At 41.2% G+C, this 19,549-nt stretch overlaps 1 protein-coding gene across 1 annotated transcript in view; it reads left to right on the forward strand.

Annotated features, from left to right (window-relative positions):
• NPSR1 (neuropeptide S receptor 1) overlaps positions 1-19,549 on the forward strand; it is a 196,337-nt gene that overhangs the window by 20,974 nt on the left and 155,814 nt on the right. Inside the window, exon 2 of the mRNA XM_084781551.1 lies at positions 14,912-15,044. Within this exon, the coding sequence (XP_084637677.1) occupies positions 14,912-15,044 (133 nt within the window). The remainder of the gene's footprint in view (positions 1-14,911; positions 15,045-19,549) is intronic.

A 19,549-nucleotide genomic window follows, 5' to 3' on the forward strand; every position in this document is an offset into this window, starting at 1 on the left:
TTCACTCAGGCTCTACCACTCCACTTGGCTCTGGGTGAAGTGCTACTCTTGCAACTCCCTTTTCTCCACTCATGATGCCATAACTCCTCAAATCCTCATGTTAACTTGGTGTCTCTCTCTCTCTCTCTCTCTCTCTCTCTCTCTCTCTCTCTCTCTCTCTCTCTCTCTCTCTCTCTGTGTGTGTGTGTGTGTGTGTGTGTGTGTGTGTGTGTGTGTGAATGCCATTATGGATTAGCCTTCATCCAAGTGTTTTCATAGTTTTATTTAATATGGCAGGATTAAACTTAGTTGGACACACCTGTCTCATGTTTTTTTTAATTCCTTGTAGCATTAATACTTTAGGTTATATCTGGTACACAGTGGACAATTAATAGATATTGTATAAACACATGAATAATTGAATAAAATAAGCTCCTAGGAAGAGCCCAGAAATTAAGAGGACTGGATTTCCTCCATCTGGAAGTTTCCTGAAGACAACATATAAAACCTCAGATGTGGAGGACCCATGTGGACTATTTTCACAGTATCTGCCTATTTAAAAAAAGCCTGGATTTGCTTGCAGAGCTCCTTGTACCTGAAAGTTCAACCTCAAACTCTAAAGCAAGTAAATCCTAAGTCACACTGACTACCTAGTACTCCTGAGGGCTGACTTGGATTTTATTGACATGGCAAGCCAGTTATATGGTTACAGCTTTCGTCACTGGGTGCTCCCAGTGGAGCAGATCTGAGCCCCAAGACAGTCAGAGCTAGCATGCCTCAGCCTGAAATGTGCTGCTCATACATACAAGCTGGCCTCGACTATATCCCCAACGAACCTAAAATTAACTTCTGTAAATGTATCTTTTAGTGCCACCACTGTACTTGCCCACTCGCCATGTGCACGGTGGGCCATCCGTAGCTGCCACTGTTGGCTTTTCTGGAGATGAGGTCTGACTGCACTTACCACAGGCAAGGCTTTGTGCAGAGGAAGGAGAACGTGAGAGAAATGTAAACTGAAAAGACAACATTGAGTTTCAGTGCAGAGAGCCCGAGGACTCTTGCTCAGTTCTCCTCTTTTGACTTGCCTGTGATAGGCCGTCAGAGTGTAAACATGATTGGATAACATTCTGTATAAAAATAAAAAAAATTAAAAAAAGGAAGTCAGGGTGGAAAGCATGGGCTGCTGATCTCAGCTACTTGAGAAACTAGAAAGGAGGCTGGCAAGTTTAAGACCCACCTGGGTTACATAATGAGTTAAGTCCAGCCTCTGTAGCTCAGTGGGTCTCTGTCTCAGAATGAAAAGGACAAGTGAGGGCTGTGGGTGACATAGCACTAGGATGCTTACTGGCACCACCAAGGTCCCAAATTCACTGCAAACAAACAAAAAGGCAGAAGAAGAGGAAGAAGCGTTAACACCTTCCCTGATGGACAGCTGGAAGAATTTCTGAAGACTATGCAGATAATTCTGTGTACAAGACTGACTTCAAGTTAATCTCCCTGAAGAACCCTCAGAGCCCCACCCTGATGTCTGGGCAGGCTCCTGAGTACAGATTTCCATTAGCAGCACCGCAGCCCTCACAGTGGGGCATGGTGTCTAATGCATTCCTCCAGGTAACAGGACATGGATGTGTAGCTAACTAATGCTTCTGCGGGACCACAGGTTGTTCTGATGGAAATAGAGTCTGTGGTAAAGACAGCCCTGATGCCTCACCCCACCGTTATCTCCTTCCGTGCATTGTTGTCAGCTCACTCACCAGGAACAGGAGGAGACATCACATGAGGTTGAATGAAATCAACAGATATCAAAGATATCAGGTAGTGTGGAAATATATCTCCTTTCCAGCCCACCGTACAGGCTGTGAAAAAAGACTGGGCATGTACAGAATCAAATAATTTTCATGAAAGGAAATTGCTTGCTTTATCGAAAAGCTTCCTTCTACAAAACTTATTTCCTGAAAGAAATAGGACTCTTAGAAGTTCATCTGTATTCTCAGAAAACTTGAGTGGACATGGCATTAAAAAGAGGGCATGGATGAGTTCAGAAAAATATTGTTTTAACATGAAAATACCATTACTTCAAAAATCCAGAGTGAAGAGATAACTTGATAAGTAAGATAGAATACTCAATAATGTCTCATAAAATTCACAGTACAGGATGGAGTGCTAAATATCATATAGACAGAAGAGAAATGTAGAAAATCTAGGAAGTCCACATGATCACCTAGATGTGGCAGGTCAGAGGAGACATGGACAGGGATATCATAATACAATACAACTTGCCTGACTCTTAAAGTTGAGCCTTTTAATATTTAAAAAAAAATGTCAGAAAGATTCACAGTGAAAGAAGACCTAACCCAAATAACTTTGTGCCTAAATCTCAAAAATATTGAAGAAAGAACAAAGTACCAAATGTCTAACTAGAAAAAAAATGACCTGCTGCAAAGACAAAGAAACCTCCCCCCCCCCCAGAAGCAAGGCCACATTTCTAATGCAAGTCTGCAAACTATAATCAGAACACACTGCTATCCCCCTGCATCAGCTGCTGTGCAGGTAGAGGAGAATTCCCTCTACCATAGCATGTTCAGATCCTGCCCTAAACTTCCTAAGTGAAACTGAGAACACAGCAGCCAGAAATTAAGCAAAAAACAGAAGTGTGGTCCTGAAAGACATAATTAATAGCTAAATAACTCTTGGTTTATGACACTCTAATGCATGTGCCAAAAAATGATTGCTAGGAAGATGTGTTAAAATGGAAGAATCTGAAGTGCAAAACTCACAAAGAATTTCAGAAGAATTCAGGGTCTTTGGTAAAGGGATAAAACATAAATAATTTTCAAGTTGGATAGCTTTGAGAAATATATAAAGTGGATTGCTGTCATATAAACCACCATTTATCAATTGGGAAAATGTTAAATAAAAGATACTATCCAAAAGAAAGTTTTAAATGTCATGGATTTTAAATGTTTTAAATCCATATCCAGCAAGTATAAAATGTTTCAAAATACTGACGTTGTACTTTGGCATCATTTAGTTCAGAGATGGTGTGCTTCCTCATGCTGCACCATCTTCACACCTAGGATCACCTGCGAGAGGTGAGCAGAACAGCACTATAAGCCATGTGCCCATTGAAGTGTGTGGAATGAATGAAACAGACGATGGGGAAGACAGTTCAGTGGGTAAAGCACTTGCCTGCAATCCTCAGAAACCATGTGAAAACCAGGAGAGCTTTGGTAGCGACTTGCAATCCCAGCAGATTATAGGTAGAAAGAGAGAACAGGCTAAAGAGCTCCAATTAAAAAAAATAATAAAAGGGGACTATCAAAAATGCAATCAATATCAACCTTGAATGTCAACACATACACATGCACACCCACACACACACACATACCACCACCACCACCACCACCACCCCGAGAGAGAGAGAGAGAGAGAGAGAGAGAGAGAGAGAGAGAGAGAGAGAGAATCATATGCGACCATCCATAGACACACAGAATAAGAGAATTATAAATAAATTAAAATATAGCCATAGAGCAATACTATATTACAATAAAACCCTACAACCATTCAACAACATTGATGAGCCTTAGTATAAACCAAAAGGGCAAGAGGCTACAATTGAGGTATGTCTTGGATGTGTCCCTGCCCCCAAAGGTTAATATACAAACTTGGTCTCACGCATAGTGAGGTGGTGGCTGAATCTTAAGGAAGTAGGACCTTGTGGCAGGCACTTAAGCTAAAATAGCTTAATTCCAGTGGTGACTGGAAGGAATTGTTGAAGAGAAATGGTCTCCAGGTCCTGGCTCCTGCCTCATGAATCTTGCCTCTTGTCTCATTCCCTCTTATCAATATTCCCATCATGATCGTATCTGCCAATTTGTAACGTAGCCAGGAGCCCTCAGAGTCAAACAGATGCAGATTAATTATCATGCTCTTGAATCACCAAGGCTTTGGGTGCGTGAACTATTTTACACATTACTCAGTATCAGGTATTTGCTACAGCAACCAAAAGGAAAAAAAAAAAACAAAAATAAAAACAAAAAAACAAAACCAGACAAAAGCACAAAACATAATACCTGTGCGTGGTGGGGCTGGAGTAATGGCTTAGTTGGTGCAGGGCTTGTGTCACTAACGTGAGGACTTGCATTTGCATCTCCAGCACCCATGGAAAACCCATGTCTGAGGCCCCAATCCGAGGAAGAAGGAGAACGGAGGAAGGAAGTAGGACATAAATTGTAAATACTTGTCACTCACAAAACTGGAAAGTATTGGTAAAAAATAGTTTCTGTCTTTGTGAGGACATTGGAAGTGCTCATTTCCACCCCCCACCCCCACCCCCCGCAGCTGATTGGCTTGATCTGGAGCTACTGTGGATTCAAGAGTTAATTGCCTGCCTCCCAAGATTCTTAGTGTCCTACAAGCAAATTCTCACACATCCAAAATGGCATTGTGTGAGCCTTGCCTCCCAAATTATCTCTGATTGGCTAATAAAGTTGCCTACATCCTGGGCTGGGCAGAAGGAGGATAGGCAGAGTGAAGGTTCACTGGCTTGTGAGGTCACAGAAGGACCACGAAGAAGAGAGAGAAAGGAGGAAGAAGGAAGCAGTTCGCCTGTGTTAGTGTGACCAGGCGCATGTGGCCAAGAGCAGCTTGCTCTGTGAACTGGCCTGATGGAGCAGAAGCAGCCCAAGTGGGACACGTGCAAGTATTTACAGAAATTTTGCCTGGGAAGCAGACAAGATGGCCTCAGAGGGTTTGTAGGCTTTGATCTTTTAAAACCTACTTTATTTGGGGTTCTTTACTGCTTCTACCTCTCTTTCAACTCATCAGTCTTAGATAGGAGAGAAAGGAGGTTAGTAGGGACAGGAAAGGTAGACCTTTTTAGACTCGGTGTCTTGAGATGATGCCATTCTTTGTCATGAAGACTCTAGCAGTCAAGCTAAGCCTCAAACCAGCAATCCAACAAGCGCAACAGCAAACATGCCAGCAACTTGGAAACATTCTCTGTAGCATTTCTCTCTAGAAGTGTCTTGAAGCAAAGCAAATAAGCCAAAAGATGCGAAGCAATGCAAAGCAATCTTTTGGGGGGCCTATTTTATGCGCACGCTCCCACAGTCCACTCAGGATGTTTTCAACTCATCCCTTTATGGGTCTGTTTCCAATTGACAAACATCCCATGTCCTCTCATGAGGCAGTTTCACATCCCACACTTGGGATCAAAACAAAAACATGTTTACATCCACTTCAAGGTGTAATATCTGCCAAGTGCTAGTGATTTAAAGCTTATCATAAATGTATCAGTTTCTGTGTCTTTTATTCGCAAAATAGCTGGTTAGAGAATAACTGCCACGATATTAACAACCAGCATTAATTAATACTAATAGAATAATTAATTCTTTTTACACACAACAATGTGAAGAAGTAATGCATAGGTTAATTTGTAATCCTGCAATGTCATTGAATTCTACTACTTCTTTGATTTCAAATTTCTATACCTGGGGTGCATTTTATTGGAATTAGATGCATGTAATAGATGCATCTTTGTAGAGTTATGATTTTAACAATAGCTGAAATTCAGTGAAACCTCAATAGAGTCAGTTTAATAGTTTTCAATGTATCTTAATATTTGAAGGCAAGGACCTACTAAATAGGTTAGGTAAAGTGATTTTCTACTATTACAGTCCAAATGGTAAAGCAAGCTAACTTAGATCAGATTTCATTTGCCCAGTAGGTTTCTTTTTTCTTTCTTTCTTTTTTTAATGTTTGGGTTTTTTTACATAATTTTTTAAATTAATTTATTCTTGTTACATCTCAATGGTTATCCCATCCCTTGTATCCTCCCATTCTTCCCTCCCTCCCATTTTCCCCCTTATTCCCCTCCCCTATGACTGTTCCTGAGAGGGATTACCTCTCCCTGTATATGCTCATAGGGTATCAAGTCTCTTCTTGGTAACCTGCTGTCCTTCCTCTGAGTGCCACCAGGTCTAGCCCAAGGAGCATGTCCCATGAAAGCCTTCACTTACCAGGAAACTGGGACAGAGGGGAGGACATTCTAGTGGGACTCTAGATGAGAGAAGCGTGGGAGAATGGCAAAGTAGAAAGATCCAGAGGGTCCTAGAAACCTACAAGTAGAACATTATGATAGGCAGATTGAGGCCCAGGGGTCCCGCTCAAACTAAGGCACCAGCCAGGGACAATACAGGCAGTAAACTTTAAACCCCTACCCAGATCTAGCCAATGGTCAGAACATTCTCCACAGTTGAGTGGAGAGTGGGATATGTTTTTTTTTCCTTTCAATGGTCTCACCTATAAACCTAAGAACAAAACTCCCTTCTTTGGCAGCTAGAAAGATTAAATAAGGGGATCTATATCAAATATCAGGAAGTTCTTTTGTTCAGTATACTGTGATGTAAGAAAAAAGCAAGTTCCCAAGCAAAACCTTGGGAATAACAAGGTTGTATGCAGTTAAGAGGCTGTTCTGATTCCTCAGTTAGACAAGGGTGATTTTTAGTGTCTTCCTTTTGTCTGCATATCATGTCATTTTTTTATTACATGTATTGATGCAATTTTTACTATTATGAGAGATTCCTCAAGGCGCTCTCATCAGCTTCTTCAAATCCAATTGCCACAACAAGCACAACATCCTTACTTTGGAGTGCTTAGCAAAAAGCCTCACTGCTGGTGCTACAACTCGGGCCATTGGATTATTGGCTCAAGCAGGCCATCTGCACAGCCCTGAACTCCTGATCTCCTATTTCATTTCTTGACATCATATCTTGAAAGCATTGCCATGTCTTAGAGGCTAATGCTCAGTGCTGCTCCTCTCTTTCCAGGACCTGAGGGAGAGGTGGGTCTATTTCTATTTTGTCAGAGCAAGGAAGTCTAGCGTTCTCTCACTTCATCTTTCACAGAGGACAAGACTGCCTGTCAGGGTCGTACCAGACTGATGCAGAGTTGTACTCTCCCTTCTACAGTGAGCCCGGAGATAAACAGGCAGCCTTATAGTCTACACAGTTTTATACATGGTCAACTGCACTTCACCTTGACCTCAGGTAACTTTTTATGGTGTGTCAACAAAGGTGGGGGAGCAAGTTCCTCTAACCTGCAAGGAAGGTAGAAATGTGCAAGATCTTATGGGTACATTCTTTCTCATGTAGGTGAAGAGCAGCCATACAGGCAGCAGAGAGCATCACTTCCTTTGTTTCTCAACACTGCCCAAGACATGTACAGTGACCATTCTAAAGAAATGGTACATCTAGGGTCTCTGAGGGGGATAACGGAGGTGGCTATTGGTGACCCACCTTCTCCTTAAACTAGGGTTGAAATTAGTGTGTTCAAATGTTCAGTGACTGCAGGTCCTGCAGATCTCCAGGGGGCTTCACAGTATCAGATGATGAATGATCCTAACTCTAGACTCTAGGAACAGAGTTATTGTTAAGTGATGATGCATACTGGGGTGTATCATTTGAAGCCCACACAATGTCCCACTCAGAACAAGGTTAGTTTATAATTTACTATTCACACCATGGCACTCGGGGACAAAGGTCAGTTTACATAACTACTTAGTAAATGTCCATCATAGGACCATCCTAAGCAAACTATATTATGAAGTTACCCAAGTCGTAACCCAAACTTTGAGAAACACTTTCAAAGGCCTCCAGCACATACAACTCCCTACAGCCATGATCGTAGTTTACACACAAGAATTGTTTCTGAGAGATCTTGGGCTTCCCTGACAGCCTGACATGTTTGAGACACATAGCGCATGGAGGTAACTACAAGAAAAAAATGGCAGACAGACAGCCCACACTGGTGTCCCAGCACTGTATGGACCCCTAAATCCATATAGCGACTTCTGCAGACTGAGTGAGAGTGTCCTGTGGCCCCATCTGACTTCACACACCAGACACACCTTCCCAAGAACTCCTTCAGCCTTTCCTGAACCAGGGGTACCGCTCAGGTGTCACCATCCTTTCTTACAGTGCAGTATGCAAAGATTATATTCATGGCATAAACACTTTGTCCCCTCCCTGGCCCTTTACTGTGTCAGTGTCAATCAGCCCTACAAGTGCACCTTCTAGGCCAAATCAGCAGATCTTAGGTCATTCTCCAAGTTGAAAAGCTAGGTTGTCCATGACCTAATCCATTGTTCATGCCCCCACTACCAGAATACCACCTGCTGAGTGTGAAACGTCAGTATGATGCATGAAAGGACCCCTTGCTGTATTAGCTTCTGGCGAGAAGTCGTTTATCTAGATCGAAGGAGCAGTTCTCTACAAAACTAAATTTCCCCATTCGAGCTGAAACAGTCCTTTCCAGGATAATAACATGACCTCCCTGGGCTTTCTTGAAGTTGCTCATATGAAGATTACTTTTAAAGTAACAAGTCACGCCGACATATAACCTCTTTGGTGAGCAAAGGACAAGAGACAAGGTCTATGTCTTGACAATTAGCAAGGAAGTGATCCTCTACGTGGGGAATGACAAGCACGTTGAAGGTAAGTCACGGGTTACCTGTACCCTCAAAAAAATAGTAAAGATCGGCCCTCTGTTTCTCCCACTCAGTTCTGCTCCCTTTCCCCATCCACTCCCAGAGTGCCCGCCCTCCTTTACTTTCACAGCGCTATGGTGCCAAGGCCTTGACCTATGCAGGAGCTCAGGGCTCTAGGTGTAAATCCAGGAGGGAGAACTGAAATACTGCCTGATGCATTGTAGGGTCCGCAGATGTGCTGGACATCGGGCAGGGATAGAGACCTTTGGGCCATGCTAAGAACTCTCTTCCATCCCTGTGAACTGGACTGGAGGCTTGGGTTTTAGTATGGCAACCACAGGGACCCCCAGCTCTGTTATGCTCAGAAGGAACTAGTGAGCAAGACAATCTGACTTCACTCCACTCGTTTCCACCTTGTGCTCCATTCCCACAACCCTACACGTTTCTCAGCATTTTATGTTTACTAGGAGGTGTGTGTGTGTGTGTGTGTGTGTGTGTGTGTGTGTGTGTGTGTGTGTGTTCAATTTCATTATCGTTCTCACCTTACTTTTTAAAACATTTAATTAATTCCAAAATACACTCTACTTTGAACATATTCACTCCCCTCCCTCAGCCCCACCTACGACAGCCCTCTCTACCCTCTGCTTCCTTCTAACCCTGCTTTAAGCTTTCTTTCCAGCCTCATTGAGTCTGGTGTGTGGTGTCTGCTTAGTCTTAGGAACTGATCCCACCCTCCCCTCTCCCCCTTCGGCCCCCCCTTCCTGACAGCCATCAAATGACAGTAGCTCCTCAAATAGTGGCGGGACTTCATGCCCACATCCATTGTGCATGCTGGAATTATTCTAGCTTGAATCTGCACAGGTTTTGTGTATACTGTCCTAACTGCTTTACATACACATGTGCAATTGCCCTGCTATGTCTAGAAAAACACTGTCCCCTTGATGTTGCCCAACATCTCTGTGGCTCCTTTAGTCTTTCTGTCCCATCTTCTGAGAAGCTCCCTGAGCTTTGGGAGGATAGGGTTTCTTGTATATGTCTCATTTAGGACTAAAAAAATGCCATTTTCTTTTAAAGGCCTGGGAGAGGTTCTACTCTATGAGTACAGCAATTACTGTACTGATTGTACAGTACTGATAGGCCGTTATCAGTCATGCTAATACTGGGTCCATTTAGCAGAATGATCATATCGGGTTCTCCTTTAGGGTTTATGATTTATTCTGCCACAGGCCCTTGACATTGTTGACAGTGACAGTTATGGGTTCCATCTCATGGAATCATGGAACAGGACTTAGATTTAATAAAAATGTGATTGATCTCTTCCATAACATTCATATTGCCATGCACCAGTGGGCATATCTTGTCAGCCCAGTGGTTGTTAGAGGTCGCAGTGTTCACAGCTATTTGAAACTGATGATTACTTCTCTTCTCCTGTAAGTGGGCACAGCACCTTCCAGCACCATGAGATCTAGTCAGTATGGGTAATGCATCCAAATAAGTACCAACATGGCTTCCCCTGTTGTGTGACTCAAGTGTGTGGCATCTTTAGCCACAGGGCAAGCCTATTCCGAATGCTCACCTCTGGGTTGAACAAGTGTGGAACTCTGCTGGATAAGGTTGAAGTCTGACTGTCTCCAGATAGCCATTTGCTCTAGTTCTGTGGCGGTGGACTCTCTTTTCTCAGCAGGGTTACCACTCCATCTGATCTGGTAACCCTAGATCTTGTCAGGGACATCACATAGCCCTCAGAGAACATCACAGGCCCAACCATTTCCTGATAAGAAACCCAGTTTAGCAAACCCCACCCTATGCTAAGGAGATCCTAGCCTTTAGCAAATGACTTTTAATAGTACCTCAAAGATATTCCCTCACCCATAGGATAATTAAGTACTCTGTTTTCCTTACTGTGATAGGGCCCTGTGATACTGTACATAAATGAGGTACTGTACCATGCATGTAGATTAAGTATCCTGGCACTCATACTCCCAGAGAATCAGATACAACACATTCATCCTCAAGGCCCTCCTCACTGCCCAAGGTTTATAAGTAAAGACTGGCTGATTCTCTCTCTCTCTCTCTCTCTCTCTCTCTCTCTCTCTCTCTCTCTCTCTCTCTCTCTCATGTGCTCTTGCCATCCCTCCATCATGACTGTCTGAGACTCCATTTATTCTGGGGAAGAATCCCCGCTGAATGGTGGAGGCTTGACTGCCAGTCAAGTCATTGATGGCAGAGCTGCTTGCCAGCCACTCCACCACCACTAGCTAGGTGCTGGCCTCTGGTAAAGCCCCACCAGGCCTGTGTCTTGCTGGACCTGCCTGCCGGGGTTTTCAGACACCCACCTGCTTCCTCTGTTGTGCTTAGCTCTGCTGTGCTACAGCCCTTAAGAAAGGGCTATAAGACTTTGGCTGTTAGCATGGACTTGTGGAGCTCCCAAGACTCCATTGCCTTCTGGCACTAGTGTTCTCATTCAAAAAGAGTTAATGTAACAGTCCATGGAAATTTTATTTTTCACACCCCCTGGTTAGACCACGAACGTGGCTTAGCACCCAAGCCACACACCTCGTCCTGAGTGCTCTAAGCTTCTCCTGAGCAAGAAATGGGACCTTGGGACCTTTAATCTCAATGTCTGCCCATTCTCATCTTGAAGCAAGCAGAGTGCCCAAACTGACCCATTGGATGTGGAATCCAGGCCAGGCCAGCCCGCTGGATGATGAACAACAAACAAAGAAGTTTATCTTTTTTTAAAAAGGTGTTATTGTCATTAGATTATCTGATGACCAGTAAACCCCAGGGATCTCTCTATCTTTCCAAAGCTAAGATTATATACATGTACCATTGTGTCTAGATTTTACCTGTGTGCTGAGAGTCAGAGCACATGTCTTCATATTTTCACAAATTCACAAAAGCACTCAATCTAATGAACCATCTCCCCATCTCCTATTAATTTGTTTTATTAGATAAATGTATGTATATGTATGCAATATATGTATTATTTGCATATTGCATGTGTATGTTTTATACAAAATGTCAAAGACTTTGTGGAAATTATAAATGATTTTTTGAAGTCAGTTCTTTTCCTTCACCATGTATGTCACAGAAATCAAAGTCAGCTTTACAGATAACTAAACTATGTTTTTGTCCCATCAATCAATTTTTAAGGGAAATAATTTTATTCTATTGTGTGAAAGTATCACTTTTATTTAGACATTTCTCCTGCTTATTACAACAAGCAAGTTGAACAATATGTTGACTGTACTAAATAACAAACTAACACACACACAAATAACAGTATGTATTTGTTCTTTCCATGTATGCTTATAAAGTATTTCGAAAGCATTGGCAGGATATAAACTATAATATTTGCCTAGAACCATATCTGATGATAGAGAAAAATATATGAGTAAAGTCTGCACATTTAGAAAAGATATAAGAAAGGGGCACATGGGTCGTGAAAGAAAATAGAAAGTTTTTTTGTTGTTGTTTTTTATTTTGTTTTTGTGTTTTGTCCTAGTAAATATGTGAATTCAATTATCTGTTTACTGAAGTAACAAGAACCTCTTTTGTACTTCTAAAGAATGCAGCAAGTGTTATCCCTTTGATGCAATGGCTGTAAAGCTGGTCTTTCTTTATAATGGACAGTGTCTGCAATAGAACTAGACCTTACTTGCACTGGTCCATGTAAGAGAATTGTTTTTTAAATTTTTTTTTCTGGGAAGAGGATGTTTTGTAACCCAAAATAGTTTCCTGTTTTCTTCTGTTTAAAATTGTATTATCATAGATCTGAGAGTGGTAGGGCATGACTTTAGCCCCAGCACATGAGTGATGGAGGCAGGAAGGTCTCTAAGAATTAAGACCAGCATGATCTACCTACTGAATTCAAGGCCGGCCAGAGATACACAATGAGAACGTTTCTCAAAACAAAAACAAAAACAAAAACAAAAACAAAATAAGCAAGCAAAGCAACAACAAAAGAATAAAAAATAAAAAAATAAAAAACAAGACCATAAAACAATATTATCATAATGAGAATGTAAAATCCAACCTGAAGCCTCATTGCTTCAGACTAGCTACTCTAACTGTGTAGAAGTTGATAGAGATGTTGGATCTGCCTAATCTCAATGAATAATTATTTTTGCAAATTATTTACAATAATGATTTAATTGTTAGATAAATAAATAAATGAAGTGAAAGACATAAAAACATGCTAGTAGAGTTTGACATGCTATATAAATTGCCTTTCTATACAAAAATATGGTTTTAAAACCTAAAATGAAATTGTGAACATTTTAGGATAACCGATGAATCTGGAGAGAATTGAATAAAGTGAGGTGACCCAGATACAAAGACGCATCACAGATTCTTCTCCCTGTTGTGAATCATGGGTTTTTAATAATATGTGGGCATTGGGCATAAATCCTTAAAGGTGTCTTCACGAAAGGAATACGAACGCTTTAGGGAGCACTGGGACACATGGGCATGACAGTGGGTAGCAGGTGCCTGGGGGCAAAAAGATAAAAGTGGGGGTCAAGGAAATGAAGGCAAAGGGAGGAGTGGACTCAAAAATCCCCCATTTTGTCTGAAAATATCTTAGTGAACCCAGTCCTTTTTGTGCTAATTAACAGTAGGTTACGTTTCAATGATGTTTACCTTGGAAAGGAGAGTTGATTAAAATGGAAAGGCATCTGCATTGTTCTACTTTCTTAAAAAATGATTTATTCTTCTATTAACATATGCCCTCGAATGAATTCAGAGTAACAGTGTGGTTCTTCAATGAAAGGCTTATGAATGAGAACCTATGTAATTATGGTCCTTGGCTTAATGATACTTCAGCTCATGAGGTGTTTTTAACTTCACAATCATGTGAAAGAACATGCACTCAGTATAAATACTGCTTTTTTTTATGGAGGTGAGGCTACAATCCATGGTTCTGTCAAGGCTAACTAAGCACTTGACCACTGAGCGAAATCTTGAGCTCCATAAACGGTGCTTTGAATATTGCATTAGAATTTTTTCCCTGGGTTAGAAGCATGCAGTTTGATGTGTGTGTGTGTGTGTGTGTGTGTGTGTGTGTGTGTGTGATACTGGATGAGCACAGGGACCATTGTACCCACTAAGCCACACCGTCATAAGCGGAAGCAGTTGTTTGCAACAATTTTCAACACAGCCCATATGACTTTAACATTTTCTTCTAAAATAGATTTTATATTAGATAATTGTGTCAAACTGTGACTTAACTGAATTGTGCAGAACACAGTTATCGTTGGTTAGGCTAAGCTATGATGTTTGATATGTTAGGCAAATTACATTCACTTGTGAAGTGATATTTTCATCTTTAAAGGGGTTTATAGGTACTTAATGCCATTGGAAGTCCACTCAGTGCATGAGGGCTGCCCACATATTGACAGAGAATCCCCTCACTTAAAATCAGCTGACAGTGGATGCTAGTCCAATCTATGAAATCACCTGCCTTCAACATCCTAGACTAGTGTTTGACCACACATAACCATCACCTAGCATAATAACACAGAACCTAACCAGCACTTAGCATTCTGTTCTTGGCCTGAAGTCCTGGTCTGGCCCACTGTTAAGATGATCTTGCCTAGACCTCTTGGGCTGACTTGGTTTTGATTTCAGGCCTCCACTGGATTCCTTTGGGCCCATGCTCTTTCCTCACGAGCCTCACACTACAGCTCACCTTGAGCCTAGTATATCCAGTACCTCTGTTTAGTCTGTGCTATGGATGTCAAGCAGATAAAACGCTCCATTTGAAGTGATCATGAAAAACTGCTTATGAGCGACTTGGCATTTTAAGTGAGTGGTATCCCTGTTCTTCTTTTATTAGTTATACATTATTCAGCAGAACTTTAATATCATTTTATGAAATTTGTCAAAGAGAAAAGAGAGAGATAACCCATAATCACACTACCTAAAATAACCACTGCTAACATTTTAGTGCATATTATTTCTTAATCTATGTGTGTAATTTTGCTAAGTTGTAATCATGCCCAATATACAATTTTTATCATATTTTCCCATGTAAAGATTATACTACAAGGATTTTTAAATGTCTCTATCAAGTCTTCACCATTTCACCTTTAATAGCTACACAATAGTTCACCAAATTGAAGAATTTGGTTTACTTATCAATTTCACTATCTTTAAACACTTTCTTTTCATGTCTTTGTGACTGTAGTGTTCTTTTATACACCCCGACCTCTCATAGGGAGATAAAATTACTTGTCCAAAAAAGAAAATTTGCTTGCCTAAATTTACTCCACTGCTTATGTAAAGGAGTGGAGCTTCCCCAGGAGTGAGGGTGGGGGCTGGGCTGGGAGTAAGGATGCCTGAAAATACATTCCAGAGCCAAGCTCAGGTGCCTGCTCCATTCATCCTGGGAAGGGCCTGGCCTTTTATCTGCTCTGTTTCAAGCTACCCCGTGTCTTCCAGACAGAGCAGCTGATAACCCTGTGGGTCCTGTTTGTCTTCACCATCGTGGGAAACTCTGTTGTGCTGTTCTCCACATGGAGAAGGAAAAGAAAGTCCAGAATGACCTTCTTTGTGACTCAACTGGCCATCACTGGTAAGTAACTGTACATTAGCAGCAAGACAGAAGAAAGCTGTATGCAAATATTCCCGTAGCCTTAGCATGTCTGGTCATAATTTCTAAAAGCCATGTTTGAATATTTCCTCTAACAACGTTAGTGCATTTACATGTCCAGAAGATTCCATTATGAAAACAACTTCTTACGTTACCAAGAGGAAAATGCCACTTTCAGTATCCCTGCAGAAGATCTGCCAAGCCCCATCTTTTTTATACACAGTAGCCTCCCTAGTGTGCTAAGGTCATTTTATCTTACCATCCCATCTTAAAGGCATGAGCCTTTAAAAATCAACCACAATGGTCTATACTGAATGAGAAAAAGGGATAAGGCCAGTCCTTTGCAGATTAAAGTAAGTCTGTGGACATTTCTTTCAGAATACAGGTGATGTGGGCCAGCTCTGCTGGGGCAAGTATGAACACAAGCTGGTATCCGGAATTGCTGATATGGGCACCGGGCATGTCCCGTTCAGAAGGGCGAATGCTGCACATCTGGAAAGGAAAGGAATACATACTCTGAGGAAGAAACTGCACTTTGAAGGAAGGGTCCCTCAAGTGGAGGCTGCAGTGGTAGGGTGTCTGTTCTGAAGGGAGAGAAAAGAGCAATGTCCAATGTTGAAGGGAGGCTCCACGGGACAGAGAGAGAGAGGGCCAAATGAGGCTCAGAAGCAGTCCATGCAAAACCAGACATGGAGCCCAGGGATATGCTAGAAAGATAGATTTCACGGTAGTTTAGCTTGGAACAAATTACAGAAAAGAATGCACACATGAAAAGTATGTGTTAACAGGAAAGATGGTAAATCTCCACAGGGTCGGCTGGGAACATCTGGACATGCTTACATGTGCTATTTACTTCCTCAGCGACAACAACGACAGTGGACTTCTTGGGAATTTATCTTAGAGCCACTATATGAGAAATAAAATACTGTCTTCTTTTTCTTAAAGAAAACTGGTTTATGTCCATTTCTTTAATTTTGAAAAATTCATACAATGTGTTTAACAATATTCACTCTCTTCTCTACCTACTCCAATACCTACCCACCAACCCAACATATATATGTGTGTGTGTGTGTGTGTGTGTGTGTGTGTGTGTGTGTGTGTGACATATATATCATATGTATAATTTCTACATCATCTGGATAATCTGTATCTCTCCATTTCTCTTTCTTCTATTCTCTTTTCTTTTTCTGCTTCTCGCCCTTTCTCTTTTTCCATCTCTCTGTAAATGCATCGATTCCAGTTTGTGTTAGTCAACTATTTTTGGGCGTGGCCATGCCCTACAGTGTGGTCACCTTAAGGAGTCACATCATTGAAGAAAACCAAGACCATTGGTCCCAGCAGCTACCAAAACTTCACAGCCAGGGACAGGACTTTGCAGTCACCTCCCCCTCCATGCTGGGATTATTTTTCTGACCCACGTGTGTGCAGGCCTGATGCATGCTTTTACAGTCTCTGGGTGTTCATATGTGTGTGCAGCTGCCTTTCCTGAAGTCATCTGCTACCTGTGACTCTTAATGTTTCCCCCTCCCTCTCCTGAGAAGTTCCCCAAGCCTTGACATGGGGTGAGATCCAGACAGTCCATGGATGGCTGAGCACTCTGACATTTCTCATTCTTTTTATGTTGACCATTTGGGGGGTCTCTGTGCAAACTGTACTAGATAAGTAATTCCATTTAAACTCTTTTTTTATATGGACAATGCATATATTTTAGAAGCTTCTCTAGTGGTAGCTTTCTATATGGCTTTTTCAGAATACCTTTAATGTTAGTATTGCTCCTCATATTTATTCCTCAGTTCTGCTCTCCCATCTCTCACGCCCATTTAATTCTTTCAGTTCCATCTCCCTGTCTCCTCTTTTATAACACTATACTCTATCTCCCCTTCCTTGAAAGATCCTCTCTTCCCTTACTAATTTCCTAACCCCTATGGCTATTCCAGACAACTTCCGTATCCACAGCTTAAGAGCTAACCCCCAAGTGTGATATCATATAGGAATGACTGTCTTCTTGGATGTGGGCTATCTCATTCTGGGTGGTTGTTTCCAGTTCTACCCATCAACCTGAAACTCTCATAATTTCAATTTTGTTAACACCTAAATGTATGTATAACCACGTGTCTTTATTTATTCGCCAGTTGATGGGCATCTAGGCTGTGTCCATTTCCTGGCTATTGTGAGCAGCAATGAACATAAAGAAGCAAGTATCTCAGTGGCAATAGCCCTTTTGGTGGAAGACTAAGAGGGGTAGACAGATCTAGTTCTAGCTTCCTGAGGAAACTCCAACCTACATAGCAGTTTCACTAGTTTTCACCCCCACCGGAAGTGAAGAAGTGCTCTCCCCTTTTCTGCTCTCACTTGTTCGTTTTTTGTTTGTGTGTTTGTTTGGTTTGGTTTTGGTTTTTATTTTGGTCATTCTGGCTAGGGTAGGATGAGATCTCAAAGTATTTCTTATTTGTATTTCTGTGATGAGTATGTATTTTGAAGTTAAAAAAAAAAAGCATTGGTTACTTTTCTTTTACTGTGGTAAAACACCATGACCAAGGCGACTTATTAAAAAAAAAGACTGCCTCTGGCCGATGGTTCCAGAGGGTTAGGGTCATGCTGGTTGCATGGAGGCATGGAGGCAGAAACAGCGGCTAGCTCCCATCTCCCAAACAGGCAGCGAAAAGAGCACACTCTAACTGGCATGAGTCCTTTAAAACCTCAACAAGTGCCCTACCTCTCATAAGTGACATAATTTCTCCAGGAACGCCACACCTCCCCGTCCCCCCCAAACAACCACCAGCTGGGGACCAAGTACTCAAATGCCTGCAACATCTCATTCAAACTGCCACATTTTCCTCCCTCTTGAGAATTCTGTTTACTTCCATACCCTACATTTTAGTTTGACTGTTTATTTCCTAGAAGTTTAACTTTTTTGAATTCTTTGTATACTCTAGGTACTAACTCTTGGTCACATGTATAGCTAGTGAAGTTTTTTTTTCCAATTCAGTAGACACTTTCTTCACTCAAATAATGATGTCTTCTGCTATGCAGATACTATTTTCTTCCATGTGGTCCTACTTGTCAACTGTTGGTCTTAATGCCTGGAATTACTTTATCATGCTGTCTTAAATAATACTTTTATGTTTTGATCCTCTCGCATAGTCATGTCAGAAGTATTTTAAGTGAAGAATAATTTTGAACAAATGAACTATTATCAGAAGTTTAAGATTGAGTGTCAGGGTTCTAAGATCTGATCACATAGAAGCGATTGAAAGGGCCCAGGAAACGGGGAGCCATGACCTTGGAGCCTTTGGTAGCAACGTTGAGAGGACGTGAGTGAGGATGGAGGGCACGAGTGAGGAACCAGGCACCACTGAGGAGCCCCATTCTCGGAAACGTATATACATGTCGTTAGAAGTCCCTCCCACCTCTCTGTGGCTCCTACAAGTTTCTGTAGCGCTAACTCCCTTTTCCTTTTTGTCTCCGGCCGCCTGTCTCCCCTGGTACCTCCTATCTCCTCTGAATCCTGACCTTCATTGTCACAGACATCTCATTTTCATCAGCTCACGTGGCTTTATTGCATGCAGGCCCCTAACCGAACACCCCCTCTCTTCTTTTGTTTTCTTTAAGATTACCTGAAGAAACATGATTTCTTTTTTGTGCTGAAAAGACTTTAGCGAACATTTTAAGAAACATAATGATATCATTGAGACGCAAATATCTTAAAATTGTATATGCCATGTTCTCACCACTGTCACCTGCCACCACAATTTCTCAGTTCTATGCTGTTTCTCCCTTGTGTCTCATCTTAACATTTAAAAACTTTCTTTTATTTATAAATGTCTATTGTCTATGTCAATAAATTCTAGCTTCTTCCTTGTTTTTTTTTTTACTTATTTTTTACTCCTACCAAAGAATACCATTTAGATCCTCTATTTTCAAAAACAACAGATATCAGGCTTCTTTATAGAAAGAAAATAAGTTTCTGTCTAAAGAAATAACACCAGAGCCAGTTATAATGAGAAACATACTGGCAAACATGTGAATTCACATTTATGCTCTAAAATTCTTCTGGCCAAAAAATAAGCCCTTTGAAATTATTTTAAATTGTGAGCTTCATGGTTCCAGCTACGGCAATTTGAACTTGTCAGATCATAACCAATACTATAACTTATATTAATTAGAACAACATTTACATTTTATGCTTTATTATTAGGTATCCATGAATACTGAAGAGAGATCAGACTTGAGTGTAAACACTCCATACTATAAAAATAATGTTAACCCAAAAGAATTGTAAAATGTGATCCTTAATACATGAAACGTATATAAATTGTTATATAGCACATGTGTATTATATACACTCATTCTCAAGGAAGTTAGTTAGGAAAGGGGATAAAAATATTAGAATTATTAGGCCATGTAAGATTGACTGTATCAACAGTTACACTCTACAGACTAAGTAGTCAAGGCAAAATAATAAGATTATCTTAGTGTACTTTAAA

Source organism: Acomys minous (genome assembly GCF_964271855.1).
Source record: "Acomys minous genome assembly, chromosome: 5".
NCBI lineage: Eukaryota > Metazoa > Chordata > Mammalia > Rodentia > Muridae > Acomys > Acomys minous.